Raw genomic sequence first — 12,717 nt, forward strand, 5'->3', positions numbered from 1 at the left:
TGCAACATTTCACCCAGGTACAATAGGGGAGGGGGAGGAGAATAAGTCACAGACATTCAATAAATATTCATACCAGAACTTATATTTTATTTTATGTGTATTGGCAGCAATACTGTCATTACATAATATGCATTTTTTTAAATATATATATAATTTTTTTTACTTTTTTATACTTCTGTTTTGTTTTTTTACAAATGGTTGTCATCACCGGTTACATATAGTCTCTTGGCTTGGTCATGCATGTTTTTTATGCTGTGAAATTCTGCACGGAGTTGACAAAACCTTCACTGCAATATAAATGATGTCAGCGAGATAAAACTGCGAATGCCAAGTGTTCCTGGCAGATAGCGACGTAGAAATGCTTTATAAAAAGAGAGCCGGCGAGATACGGGAACCTGATGTGATGACACTTTGGCAGAATAATCTATAGCGACGTGTTAAGGTCTCGCTACGTGCAGGCTTCTGTCACCGTCTGGCAGATTTACGTTCTCTCTTCACGTTATCTGATTGGTCTGGCACCGGAGACAGCAGAGGACCTGGACGTGTAGTTTGTTAAATATCTTCTGGAGCAGGGGTAGGCAACCTCTGGCAATCCAACTTCTGTGGAACTACACATCCAAGCATGCTCTAACAGCAAATCTGTGGCAGAGCATGCTGGGATGTGTAGTTCCACAGCAGATGGAGTGCCGCTAGTTCTAGAGTAAGGATTCTCAACGCCAGCCCTACAGCAGGTCATGTTTTGTGGATTTCTTTAATCATGCAGAGGTGAGCAGTCAATGTTGCAGGGTCAGTAATTCTCCCACCAGCTTCTGCAGACAGACATCCTCAGGACATGGCCTGCTGGGGGCACTAGGGGGTTGGCACTAATGCACTAGAGGAACTTCTAATAAAATAGTTGGTGCGGTCTCTCCGAAAAGTTGCTGCCTTTGATGAGTGTCTTTATGGTGGATGATTGCTGTGGCAGGGACTATACCACCCCTCCGTGGTGAGCGCGCTCTCACAGCAGATCTCCCGCGCAGCCAGAGAGCGACACATTGTGTTTTCCATGTGAATAAAGTGTTTAGCGCACATTCTGTGTGGGGAGACGTGGTCAGCACAGGCACTGCGGAGGGGCATTTTGAACTTCATGTATGTATGTATGATATATTATATATAAAACTTTGTTGGCAGGTAATCAAGGGTGTGTTTGTGTTCGGAGTGCATTGAATTAGAAAGAGAACCCATCCCCAGTGTGTATAAATTCATGCTTGTCTGTGGGTCAGCAGATCTGTACTCCACCCATAATGACTCCTGTTCAAGGTGGACAAGTTCAAACTAAATTCCTTGTGGACAGTCATCAATGGATGGGTGGACAAGTCTATTGGGCAGCAATGATGCAGACTGTTCCCCAGGTTTGAAGTTCAATCTCAACTGTCCGGTTATGCTTCAGCTTGTCTGCAGTGCCAAGAGAATTTACAAAAAGCTACGGCTGCTCTTCCCAGTACCAGGGTGATGACTATCCTCCCTTAGCTGACCCATCTGCTGATTAAGGTGTATTGTCTGGCCTTCCTGATATGGAGATGTTCTGGACCTTGCTGGCTCATGGTTCTATTCTAAAGCTCAACAAATCCAACCGGTCTCCTCCAAGCGGATGATTTTTCTGTCTCTTCTGTTTGATATCCATTAGCAGATATGTTCTTACCATGTGGACAAGATCCTCTCCCTACGGGGACTAGTTAAGTCTCAGTTGACTCAGTGGTTCACCTTTGTATGATATCGCTGCCAACCTTGGAGGTGATGCAATTTGTACAGTTCCATTTGTGACTATACCAGAACGCGCTGGTTTCTCAATGGAACGTGTCTCACCAACACCTGACCCGTTGGCTGTCCACGGTGGTGTGCCTGGTATCTGAAGGGTGACAATCTCTGCTTGGGTCGCCCAATTTCCATCTGGGACTTGAATGATGGCGACGGTGGACACCAGCCTTGCAGGTGGTGGGCGATCGCTCTTCAGTCCTGGTTCTTCGGACTCCAGAGGATTTAAATTTCCAGATTGACTGCTTTAAATAGCAGTTGTGCACCTTGGGGCCAATTCAAAGTTAAGACCAAAGCAGGAAAAGAAAAAAAAAATTGTACCATGGCAAAACCATGCTGTGAGGTCACTTTTGGGGTGGCTAAGGGCAGTGGCATCTTGATGGTTCTATCAATGTATCGCATATCACGGCAACAGGGTGGATTATCCCACGTACAGTTGGGAAGTAGTTGCTGGCTGTGACATAAGCTTAGGCATTTAATAACGCTGTAAATAATATAATGGCAGCTGAACTGGCTTCTAGCCTTGCATGAAAGCACTGTCACTGTAAACCCAAACCTCGCACACCAGTATAGGACACGTTCCAAAAACTCTGAAAATTTCTAATTTAGCAACATAATATCCAATTTTTCTTTTCTTTTATTTGTTTCCCTCTAGTAATAGGCGCCCGCTGTCTGTACTTGCACAGCAGAGATTTGTTTTCCTCTAATCGTGTATGTGTTTACCGCCGGTCACGCACTGTAGAAGTGTGTATTTTTCTTGTGCTCACCAGATAAGTGGGTATGTGTAAAGCTAATTGAAGACATCAGTGGGGGGGTGCGCCAGCTGGTTCTGCCAATTACTGTGTTAAGTAGCACAAGTATATTCACTCCCACACTGTATCCACTGACAACGTGTTGGGTGAACGCCATTCTTTGCACTGTAACTAAGCCGTAACGCTACGGCTGTGTCTCCTCCGGTGGCAGAAGCCTGCAGCGTTGTGTGTATACTACGGACTGTAGGGATCACCGATCTCTTGCTACAGCTGAGATAGCATGCACTAGTGTGGAGGGTAGAGGCTCTCGCAGCAGGTTTAACGAATGAATGAATATACAAAGCTGTACACCGCTGCCGCCTTGTTGCCGACACCGCACACACATCCCCCGCATCGCTCAGATTATAGACTCAACTGATGCACAAAGCTGGAGAAAAACTTGATCTGGCGAGCGCTCGGCGTTGATCTGGAAACACAAAAGAAGAATGGAGGAGGAAGGTTATAATTTTCATAGAGTGCTCAGTGTCTAATATAAAATGATATTCCCCGCTCCTCTGTATTTTGAAACCGCACACATTTATCACAAACACCTATGGACGCCCAGCTCCTAGTGCTACACAAAGTCCTAGGGGTATATTTACAAATGTTCATATTTGTGGCGATTTGGTGGGAGTTTCATCTCGATTAGTATCGGTCGTGTTTTTTTGCAACCTTTTGAAATTTGTTCATGTAATTTACTAAGCTTCCGAGTTGAACTAAATCGTGTTTTTCGATGTTGATGCTAATCGTATTGTCGGGCAGTGTTTTACGGGAGTGATTAGTGAAACACTGCCGGACTTAACACAATGAAGTCCGGCCGGATCAGTGAGATCCGTGCAGGGATTCATTGTGTATATTATAAGAAGTGTTGAAAGTGTTAAAAATAGAAAAAAAATTGCATGGAGTCCCCCCTCCTAAGCATAACCAGCCTCGGGCTCTTTGAGCCGATCCTGGTTGTAAAAACACAAGGAAAAAAATGCGTAGGGTCGCCCCATATTTAAACAACCAGCACCGGGCTCTGCGGCTGGTCCTAGTTTAAAAATATGGGGGACAAAAGACGTAGGGGTCCCCCATATTTTTTAAACCAGCACCGGGCTCCACTAGCCCGAGAGATAATGCCACAGCCGGGGGACACTTTTATACTGGTCCCTGCGGCCGTGGCATTACCCCCCCCTCCCCCAAATAGTCACCCCTGGCCGGGGTTCCCTGGAGAAGTGGGGACCCCTTAAATCAAGGGGTCCTCTCCCTCCAGGCACCCAAGGACCAGGGGTGAAGCCCAAGGCTGCCCCCCCCATCCGTGGGTGGTGGATGGGAGGCTGATAGCCTTTGTGTAAAAATAAAGAATATTGTTTTTTGTAGTAGAACAACAAGTCCCAGCAAGCCTCCCCCGCAAGCTAGTACTTGGAGAACCACAAGAGTGACCCCAATTAACTTTGCGGTTAACCGCAGACTGCAAAGTTCCCACCATTGGTTACAATGGAGCTGCGATAAGCTCCATTGTAGCCAGTGCGCTCCTCCTGATTGACAAGGCAGGAGCGCACAGCCAATCAGGAGCGCACCATGAGGTGGCGCTCCCTGATTGGCTGGCTGGACCTTCACTGACAGAAGTCACGGGGGGTTCCGCCATTCGGGGAAAGGGGTTCCATGTGTAAACATTGAACCCCTTTAGTAGCGTGGATCGGGTTTTTTCGGTTTATTAAGAAGAGGACAGATCTACACTGGATTGGTTGTAAGTATCATTTTATTTTTACAGGTAATCCGTGGATTCTACTGGACAAGCGGACGTGAATCACAGCGTTGGATGTAGGTAAATATGTGTGACTGTGTAATTAAAATTGTACTTTCACGGTGTCTGTGTAGTGTTTTTTTTTTGGTAGTAGAGCTACAGGTACCAGCGGGCCCATTATTTCCCTGCATGCTGGTACTTTTTTTTTTTCCACAAAGGCTATCAGCCTCCCATCCACCGCCCAGGGATGGGGGGGGACAGCCTCGGGCTTCACCCCTGGTCCTTGGATGCCTGGAGGGAGGGGACCCCTTGATTTAAGGGGTCCCCACTCCTCCAGGGAACCCCGGCCAGGGGTGACTAGTTGGGGGGTAATGCCACGGCCGCAGGACCAGTATAAAAGTGTCCCCCGGCTGCGGCATTATCTCTCTGGCTAGTGGAGCCCGGTGCTGGTTTAAAATATGCGGGGGTCCTTACGTCTTTTGTCCCCCGTATTATTTTTAACCAGGACCGGACGCAGAGCCCGGTGCTGGTTGTTTAAACATGGGGGGACACCGCATTTCCCCCCCTATATTTTTACAACCAGGACCGGCTCAAAGAGCCTGAGGCTGGTTATGCTTAGGAGCGGGTACCCCACGCAATTTTTTTCATTGTATTTTAACCCTTTCACACCCCTTCCCAAAGATAACCATGCACGGTTCTCACTGATCCGTGCATGTCTATCAGAATACGCATCCAGAAAGCAGGTCTATTTGAAAAGTGTTTTTTTTTTATTTACGAATTCGAAAATTTACCGGCAGTGCTTGGCTATTGGCGGCAGTGATTGTGAATACGAATTCTTAGTAAATTACCGAGTTGTATAAAATAACAGGTGTGTCTGACCGATGGTGTATTCATTCGTATTTGTGAACTCTGCCGTTAAAACAAATACGAATGCCCTCATCACTGCCGAGGTTTGTGTTTAGTAAATTCCCGAGATGGCTCTTTGAAGAAAAAAAAACTCGCCCAAAATTGGGACCTTAGTAAATATACCCCCTAGAACTTACGAATTTACTGCTGAGGGATCTCTGATGTCCAGACAGTAATGCTCGTAACCACCAGAAGAGGGAGCTAAGCGATCAGCATTTCTAGCCGTGCATTGCTTCATTTTAAATATAGCAGTAGCGGATCTTCCTTACTGGGCTATGAAAGCGTATGGCCTTTGCAGCAAAAGTCTCGTGTTTAATTGCAGCTACAGTAAGGATCTGTAACCACCTTTCCCTACGCATAAATCTGCCCCAATCGCCCCTTTTCACACCTGAAGAAAGACTGCTATGGAAGCTTGTAAATGTGACCCTATCTCCCTGCGACTCCGTCTATTGATCATCCTACTTAATACGGCATACGGTCATAATGGCCACATTCAGAGTATTGACCGTACAATTGTAGGGTTAGAGTTGGGCTGTGATTACAGTTAGGTTTAGGCATATTCGTTTCACAAATGTAAATCCACACGGTCAACTGGCTGACTGTCGACATGACATGTCAGCCTCCCGTCCATGTCGATTTTCCTTGCTTTTGGTGTTTTAACTGTTGACACAATTCCTATCATTACCGGTCTCCACCCTATAAGAGAATGTTGGTGACATTGGGGTCGGGTTTTGGGACAAATAACTGCTACATTGTATAGACACACAGGTCCTCGTTCATAGTTTGATACATTCGCACGCAGATTATACGTATACAAATTATGAAGTCTCGATGCATCCAGATAAAAAGCGGCAGTTTTTCTGAATCCAGTATAGACATGTATATATGAGAAAGCTGCATTATACAATCCATACACAATATAAATGTTACATACACATGTAATCGGGAAGCAGTTAGCTTCCTGACGGATGGGCTCTAGATACCGACGCTGCACATGATACTGGCATCACAGTAAAAGAGACAGGCTCCCGAGCACCCAAAACCATAATGGTCGATATTCTGTGAATATCGGCTTTGCCAATGTCAACCTTTTGACTACATCCAATTTCAAATGTGTCGGCGCGTTCACACATTTCATCTTCAAAAGTAGACGCAAAATTACGGTCCTATTATAGAAACTATTTTGTGACTAATTTGTTAATTTATTTTAATTTAAATCTTATGTTAGGGGCAGCGTTATTTGTGTGAGACCCCTAGGGCTGGTGAGAGGGTCTTCTGCCAATAACAGTCGCTCCTGTTCCCTTGGAGCTGTATGCGAGCATGAGACCCCTGGAAACTAGCAGGGAAACCCCTAGCAATGAGCATGGAACCCAGAGCATGAGACCCCTGGCAGCGAGCAGGGAAACTCCATGGCAACGAACATGAGACCCCTGGAAACAAGCAGGGAAACCCTTGGCAACGAGCATGGAACCCAGAGCATGAAACCCCTGGCACCAAGCAAGGAAACCCCCTGGCAACGAACATGAGACCCCTGGCAGTGAGCAGGGAAACCCTTGGCAATGAGCATGAGACCCCTGGCAGCGAGCAGGGAAACCCCTTGGCAACGAACATGAGACCGCTGGCAGCGAGCAGAGAAACCCCATGGCAACAAACATGAGACCCCTGGAAGTGAGCAGGGAAACTCCATGGCAACGAACATGAGACCCCAGGCAGCAAGCAGAGAAACCCTTGGCAACGAGCATGGAACCCAGAGCAAGAAACCCCTGGCAACGAGCATGAAACCCCTGGCAATGAGCAGATAATTTAAAGGTAATTCGAAGCCTTACTTTTGGGCATAATTTGTAAGTGGCATTATTGTGTGTGGCGCATACCTGTGTGGCATAACGTGTAATAGGCATTACGGTGTGTGGCATAACGTGTAATGGGCATTATGGTGTGAGGCATAATGTATAATGGGCATTACTGTGTGTGGCATAACGTGTAATGGGCATTACGGTGTGTGGCATAATGTGTAATGGGCATTATGGTGTGTGGCATAACGTGTAATAGGCATTATGGTGTGTGGCATAATGTATAATGGGTATTACTGTGTGTGGCATATTGTGTAATGGGTAATATGGTGTGTGGCATAATATATAATGGGCATTACTGTGTGTGGCATATTGTGTAATGGGCACTATGATGTGTCATTGTGTAATGGGCATTGCAGTGTGTGGCATTACGGTGTGCAGTATAATGTATACTGGGCATTACTATAAGGATGAAAAATGACAAATATTGCTAGGAACATGAATCAGGTTTTAATTTTTCTGTGGTGGCCAATGTCTGGGCATGAAGGTTGCAAAACTGAGGTATAAGGTAGTCTTCCTGCAATACTACACCTCTTACAGCGAGTTTGCGTCCCTTACAGCGAGGTCACACCTGGTTTCTTTATTCTTACATGGGAAGTCTTTCTTCTTACAAAGGTGCACCGCCCACTGCAGCCCCTCCCACATTACCCACTGCTGCCCACCCGCGGGAGTTCCTGAACCTATTTTACTATAAAAATAGAAGTGGGTTCAGGTGTACTGGAAATACTGTAGTTAGCCACAGACTTGCAACTACAGGCATGGCTGGTATCAATATACTTTGCTGATGGCATCCAGAGACACAAAATCTGGATGTACACAAAATCAGAGCTGGCAGGGTAAATTCACAGGGACTTGGCAGGAGCCTGGACAAGGACACGGAGTATGGATACAGGATGGCAGGTACAGGGCAGAATCCAACAGGGCACAGGTGTAGGATTGGCAGGGATAGCACACTGAGGACTGAGGCAGGATACAAGGATATGAGAACACAATGACAGGGCACAGGAACAAACTGGGAACTGTATGGAGACCGTGTGACGAGATCACTAGAGTCAGGAACTAGGGAATATCACAGGCAGGCAGCAACTGACCAGAATCCCTAATGAAAGGGAGACAGACCAATCACAGGAGACATCAGGCTGAGGTCAGGTAACAAGGTATTCCAAACCGGTGTGCTGCTGCACGTAGCAGCCAGCATCTAAGTTGCTAGGAGACAGCGGGAATACAGTCAGGAAAGAGTTGTATTTACGTGACTCTATGTGCTGCTTCTAGTACAATTTATTACTTTTAAAAATGCATTTTAAAATGATATAAACTTCAAGAATTTCATGTTAACGAGATTTTAAGAAATAGGGATTTTCTGAATTCTTTAGGAAGAGTCGTTTGGAAATTCTCCTTAATAAGGGTTAGTGTATAATAGTTGAGGACATTGAAAAAGTCTTGAGGATGTACAACTAAATTTTTTACTAATTAAAGTATATTTTCCCTATGTTTTGTACAGCTAATTGATGGGGTTGTTTTTTTTAAAGTTGTTCTTTTCAGACAGGATAATTTTGTATTTTTTTTATATTCTGTGGAACAAAATGTAAATCACCGGATAAACCAACAGGCTGATCAGGCTGCAGCTTAGGGCACAGGAGTTTGGGGGAACTGCGGGAAACAGGAGATTTATCCATAGCGGTGAGCACAATGTATTTGGGAGAGGGACAGATGGACCCATTATGGAGTGCAGGCCCGCATATTGGCCCGCATATCTGACCCTCTATCTACATTAAGAGATCCGTTCTTTGCTGGTGAAACATTTCTGTTATATAGGGAACAAATTACTGATGTAGAAATCAACTTTTAATCGTTACTCCCAACATTCAAGCTTTATTAATCAGGGTACACCTCCGTAAGAGAGTTATATCAAGCTGAAGGTGTGGCCGCGTCATGCCCTAATCCACCCCCGCAGTACCACACACACCAGTGACAGGTGTGCGCGGTACACGCTCAGTACTGTTATATATAGTAACATCCTGGCAGTGTCCTAAAATCAGCTTCGGTCAAGATAGCTACGAGCTCTGCTTTAATTAATCCAGGACTTTTAACACTTTGCAAAATGAGTAACATTATGTAAGTAAGCAACACTTTGCATTTAGATGGTGACGCACATGGAAATATGGCTGAATTATTCCCATTTATGTTTATATACACGGATGAAATGCAGCGGGGGGAGGTGCGGGAAGAGATGTGACAGCACCGGAAAAAACTGCCACGTTTTATCGTCCCAAAAAATAAACTGTCCAACGCTGTTTGCCGGACAGCTGCCTGTTCTATATATAATCCGATCAGCCCCCATGAATAATGGTCATGCGTCTGCCGCTCCACCTTACTGACTTACAAGCAGATCAGCAGAAGATTTACATTCCTGTCCATGTTCCAAAAGGAACGGTTTGAAGGCTCAGGTGCTCTCGCCTGAGACTCCGGAAGGGAACGCTGTCAGACGGAGATTTGGAGGAGAGATCTCCCAGCAACAGTCCGCACCTGACAGATGGACGGGCGCAGATGATAAACAGGAGCCCGACCTGCTCCCCGCTCACGCTGAAACACGATTACCTCTGGCTGTTGCTTTTCTTGGCAAGAGAATCATCTTGTTCTCCAAACAGCAGAAGGTTTCACGGGCTCAGGAATTACAAAGCGTGATTGAACAATTGCTGCTTTATCGGTCACCTGTGCGAGGAACCTGCAGCTCTTACATTCGGGTATACAGTAACTAACATGACAATTCCCGGAGACGGAGATTAAATAAAAATAGATTTGAAAACTTCACTTTAAAAGTACAAATATTTCCACAATTATTCTTCTGACCGATTACAGTGTATGGGCACATTCTGAGCACAGGGAAACAGAATAAAGTATAGGGACTATGAAATACACTGCAGGCCGCTCAGACTTCGTGGTCGTGCTGTTGTGGATTATTGGGGAATTGCACATTTTAGGGGCCTGGATTACCCATTTGTATGGACGGGAACACAAACCAGTATCTTGCCTACGGATGCAGAGTCTTAATCAGTCTCTGGCCGCTACTGTTCTGTAAATACATCTCCGGTTACTTATGGTGCCAATATTAGGGACTAGGCCAGAAGGAGCTGGGGACACAACAACCGCACAAGTCATAAATTTGGGAGGACGGTGCCGACACGGGGCAGAAGATTGCCCTGCTAAGGCACTGCTAATGGTGGAGCCATTTTGTTGGCTGAACCAATATTGGGCATAGCTGGATTATCTGTTAGGCAGCCTAAGCTCTGGCCTAGGGCCCAGTGGGCACTGTGGGGCCCATATTACCCTAACACCTTAGAAGAGTGCCACAGGTACGCACATACCAGTCAGAACACAACAGCGCTCCCGTTTCCTGCAGAAATGCATCAATATCACGTGAAAGAGATAACTGGTAACAATGGGAATATCTTTATTTTACCCATATACCCCACAAGCACCGACTCTCCTCATACCACAATATCCGGATCATTACCTTATATAGCGTAGCCTGTGTTTCATAATAAGAGAGTATGGGCTCCGTGGCCTGGTAGAAGATCTGCAGCCTCCTCTTGATGGTGTCTGTACAGACGTCGGTCCGATGGGCGCTCTTATTCCTCCTGACAAGCCGCGTGGTCATGCATTCCGCAGAACAGTCCAGGTACAGCACAAGGTTTGGTTTAGTCAGCTGACAAGGCAAAGAATCAGACACACAATGGCATGAAAAACGCTGAATTGTGAGGTCATCGCGGCCAACACCACCATATAGAATAACTAAACATAGCCTACGACAAGATCATTCCGATATAACATACATCTTTATCGTAGCATACTGTGGACGTAAAAGCAGAAAGCGCGGAAAACATTTGGGGCTAGATTTACTAAGTGGAGCTTTTCAAAGCCGCTGCGCTTTCGACGGTTTCAGACGCTGGATATGAAAGGGCAATAGCTATAATAATTTTTAAATGGTTTATACCATAAAGTAATGTAATAACACAAAGATATCAAACGCCCAGCCTTCCTCGCCTACCCTCGCAGCGCAGCAATAGCGGCCTCATCCTACAGCCTTCTACCTATGTGACATTAATACAAATGATTCCTTGTGTCACCGGATAACTAATGGTCAGTCGCCGTCTGCTGGGACATTTGTCACCTGTGTGCTGGGTCAGCGGCTGCTAAGGTTTCTTGTGACCTCTCAAACCCCTTCTCCGATTCTTATGGCGCACAGGCCCTGGCGAGTACGTTTATGTTACCTGAAAGCCTCATACCACTGGCGTTATGTTAGGAAGTATAAATGTAAGCGCAAACGTGTGAGCCTGTATTTGTGGCTGAGGTCAGCCTTTGTGAATGCACATGGAACCAAGGCGTGTGCACATGGAACCAAGGCGTGTGCGGGAACAATGCATGCAAAGGTAGCGCAACAGGACAGCGGCACAGACACCAGTGGGAAATGGGAAAGCAACACAATCGTGTCCATTTTTAATACCCATTTGCATGCATTGTACTACAATCAAAAACACTAGTATACTACACGCAATCAGTGCCAGTGGGTATGAGGTGTTAGAAACTCGTTTGTCATATGCCTTCACACAGCAAGTAGCGTAAGTACTGCGTTACTATCACACAAGCACTGATACTGCAGAGTTTATATTACGCATCAGTGCTCGTGTGACAAGAACTCAGTACTTACACTGCCTTCTATGTCCTGACAAATGGAGCAGATACAGGAAGAGTCAAATTCATGTAGTCAATGTACAAGGGCGCACAAGTTAAGTATGTGACATTACCCAAATCCGATCGGTAGTATAGGCGTGAGTTGGCGAGGAGACGGTGTATCAGAAGAGGGGCTGGCTCTTTTATGCTTCATATTTTCAAATAAAGACTGAATGGAGATCCATTTAAACTTTATAATACCCACTACAGACATGTAACTGCCTTGGGTTTCCTCCGGGTTTTCCGGTTTCCCCCCACAATCCAAAAACATACCGCTAGGTCAATTGGATTCTGACAAAAAGTAAATACAGCAGTATGTACTAGGCTCTCTTCCTGGGAGTTCTAACCAGTGTCTTTCCTTTTATACTGTAAGTCAGATGTGCTGTATCCCATAGTAACCAATCCCATGTTTGCTTTCATTAATATAACTGGTGCTATCCTGATCACAGCTGCCACTGCCAGTTACAGTCTCACAGTGTAATTACATAAGTCTGAAAATGCAAATTATTTGACAGAGTTCTATTCCCTTAAATCAGGGGTGGGGAACCTCCAGCCCGCGGGCCGTATAAGGCCCGCAAAGCCGTTTGTTCCGGCCCACCCGCTGTTGTATGTCAGTGAGACACGCCGCTGCTGACAGGGCACGTCTCAGCTGTCCGGGCAGGGAGGAGAGCGCAGCTATGTCCAGCGGCATCGGTGGGTATGATCTCAAACCAGCCGCCGATTCATGAGCCAATTAGAGCTTGCGGAACGGCAGCCAATCAGGAGCCACCGCTACCGGTCGGCGAGCTCTGATTGGCTCACGAACCGGCAGCTGGTTTGAGGTCCTACACGCCGCTTCCACCGCCCGACATAGCTGCACTCTCCTCCCTGCCCCGACCCCTGACACACACCACAGCCGGAAGGAGCATTATGGGGCAGG

At 46.2% G+C, this 12,717-nt stretch overlaps 1 protein-coding gene across 1 annotated transcript in view; it reads right to left on the reverse strand.

The window, feature by feature from the left end:
- Positions 1-66: 66 nt before the first annotated feature.
- AK5 (adenylate kinase 5) overlaps positions 67-12,717 on the reverse strand; it is a 351,659-nt gene continuing 339,008 nt past the window's right edge. The window contains exons 13-14 of the mRNA XM_063939044.1: positions 10,582-10,773; positions 67-3,012 (exon numbers count right to left, since the gene is read on the reverse strand). Of these exons, the coding sequence (XP_063795114.1) occupies positions 2,944-3,012; positions 10,582-10,773 (261 nt within the window). The 3' untranslated portion in view covers positions 67-2,943. The remainder of the gene's footprint in view (positions 3,013-10,581; positions 10,774-12,717) is intronic.

The sequence above is a fragment of the Pseudophryne corroboree genome, chromosome 9 (genome assembly GCF_028390025.1).
Source record: "Pseudophryne corroboree isolate aPseCor3 chromosome 9, aPseCor3.hap2, whole genome shotgun sequence".
NCBI classification, from domain to species: Eukaryota; Metazoa; Chordata; class Amphibia; order Anura; family Myobatrachidae; genus Pseudophryne; species Pseudophryne corroboree.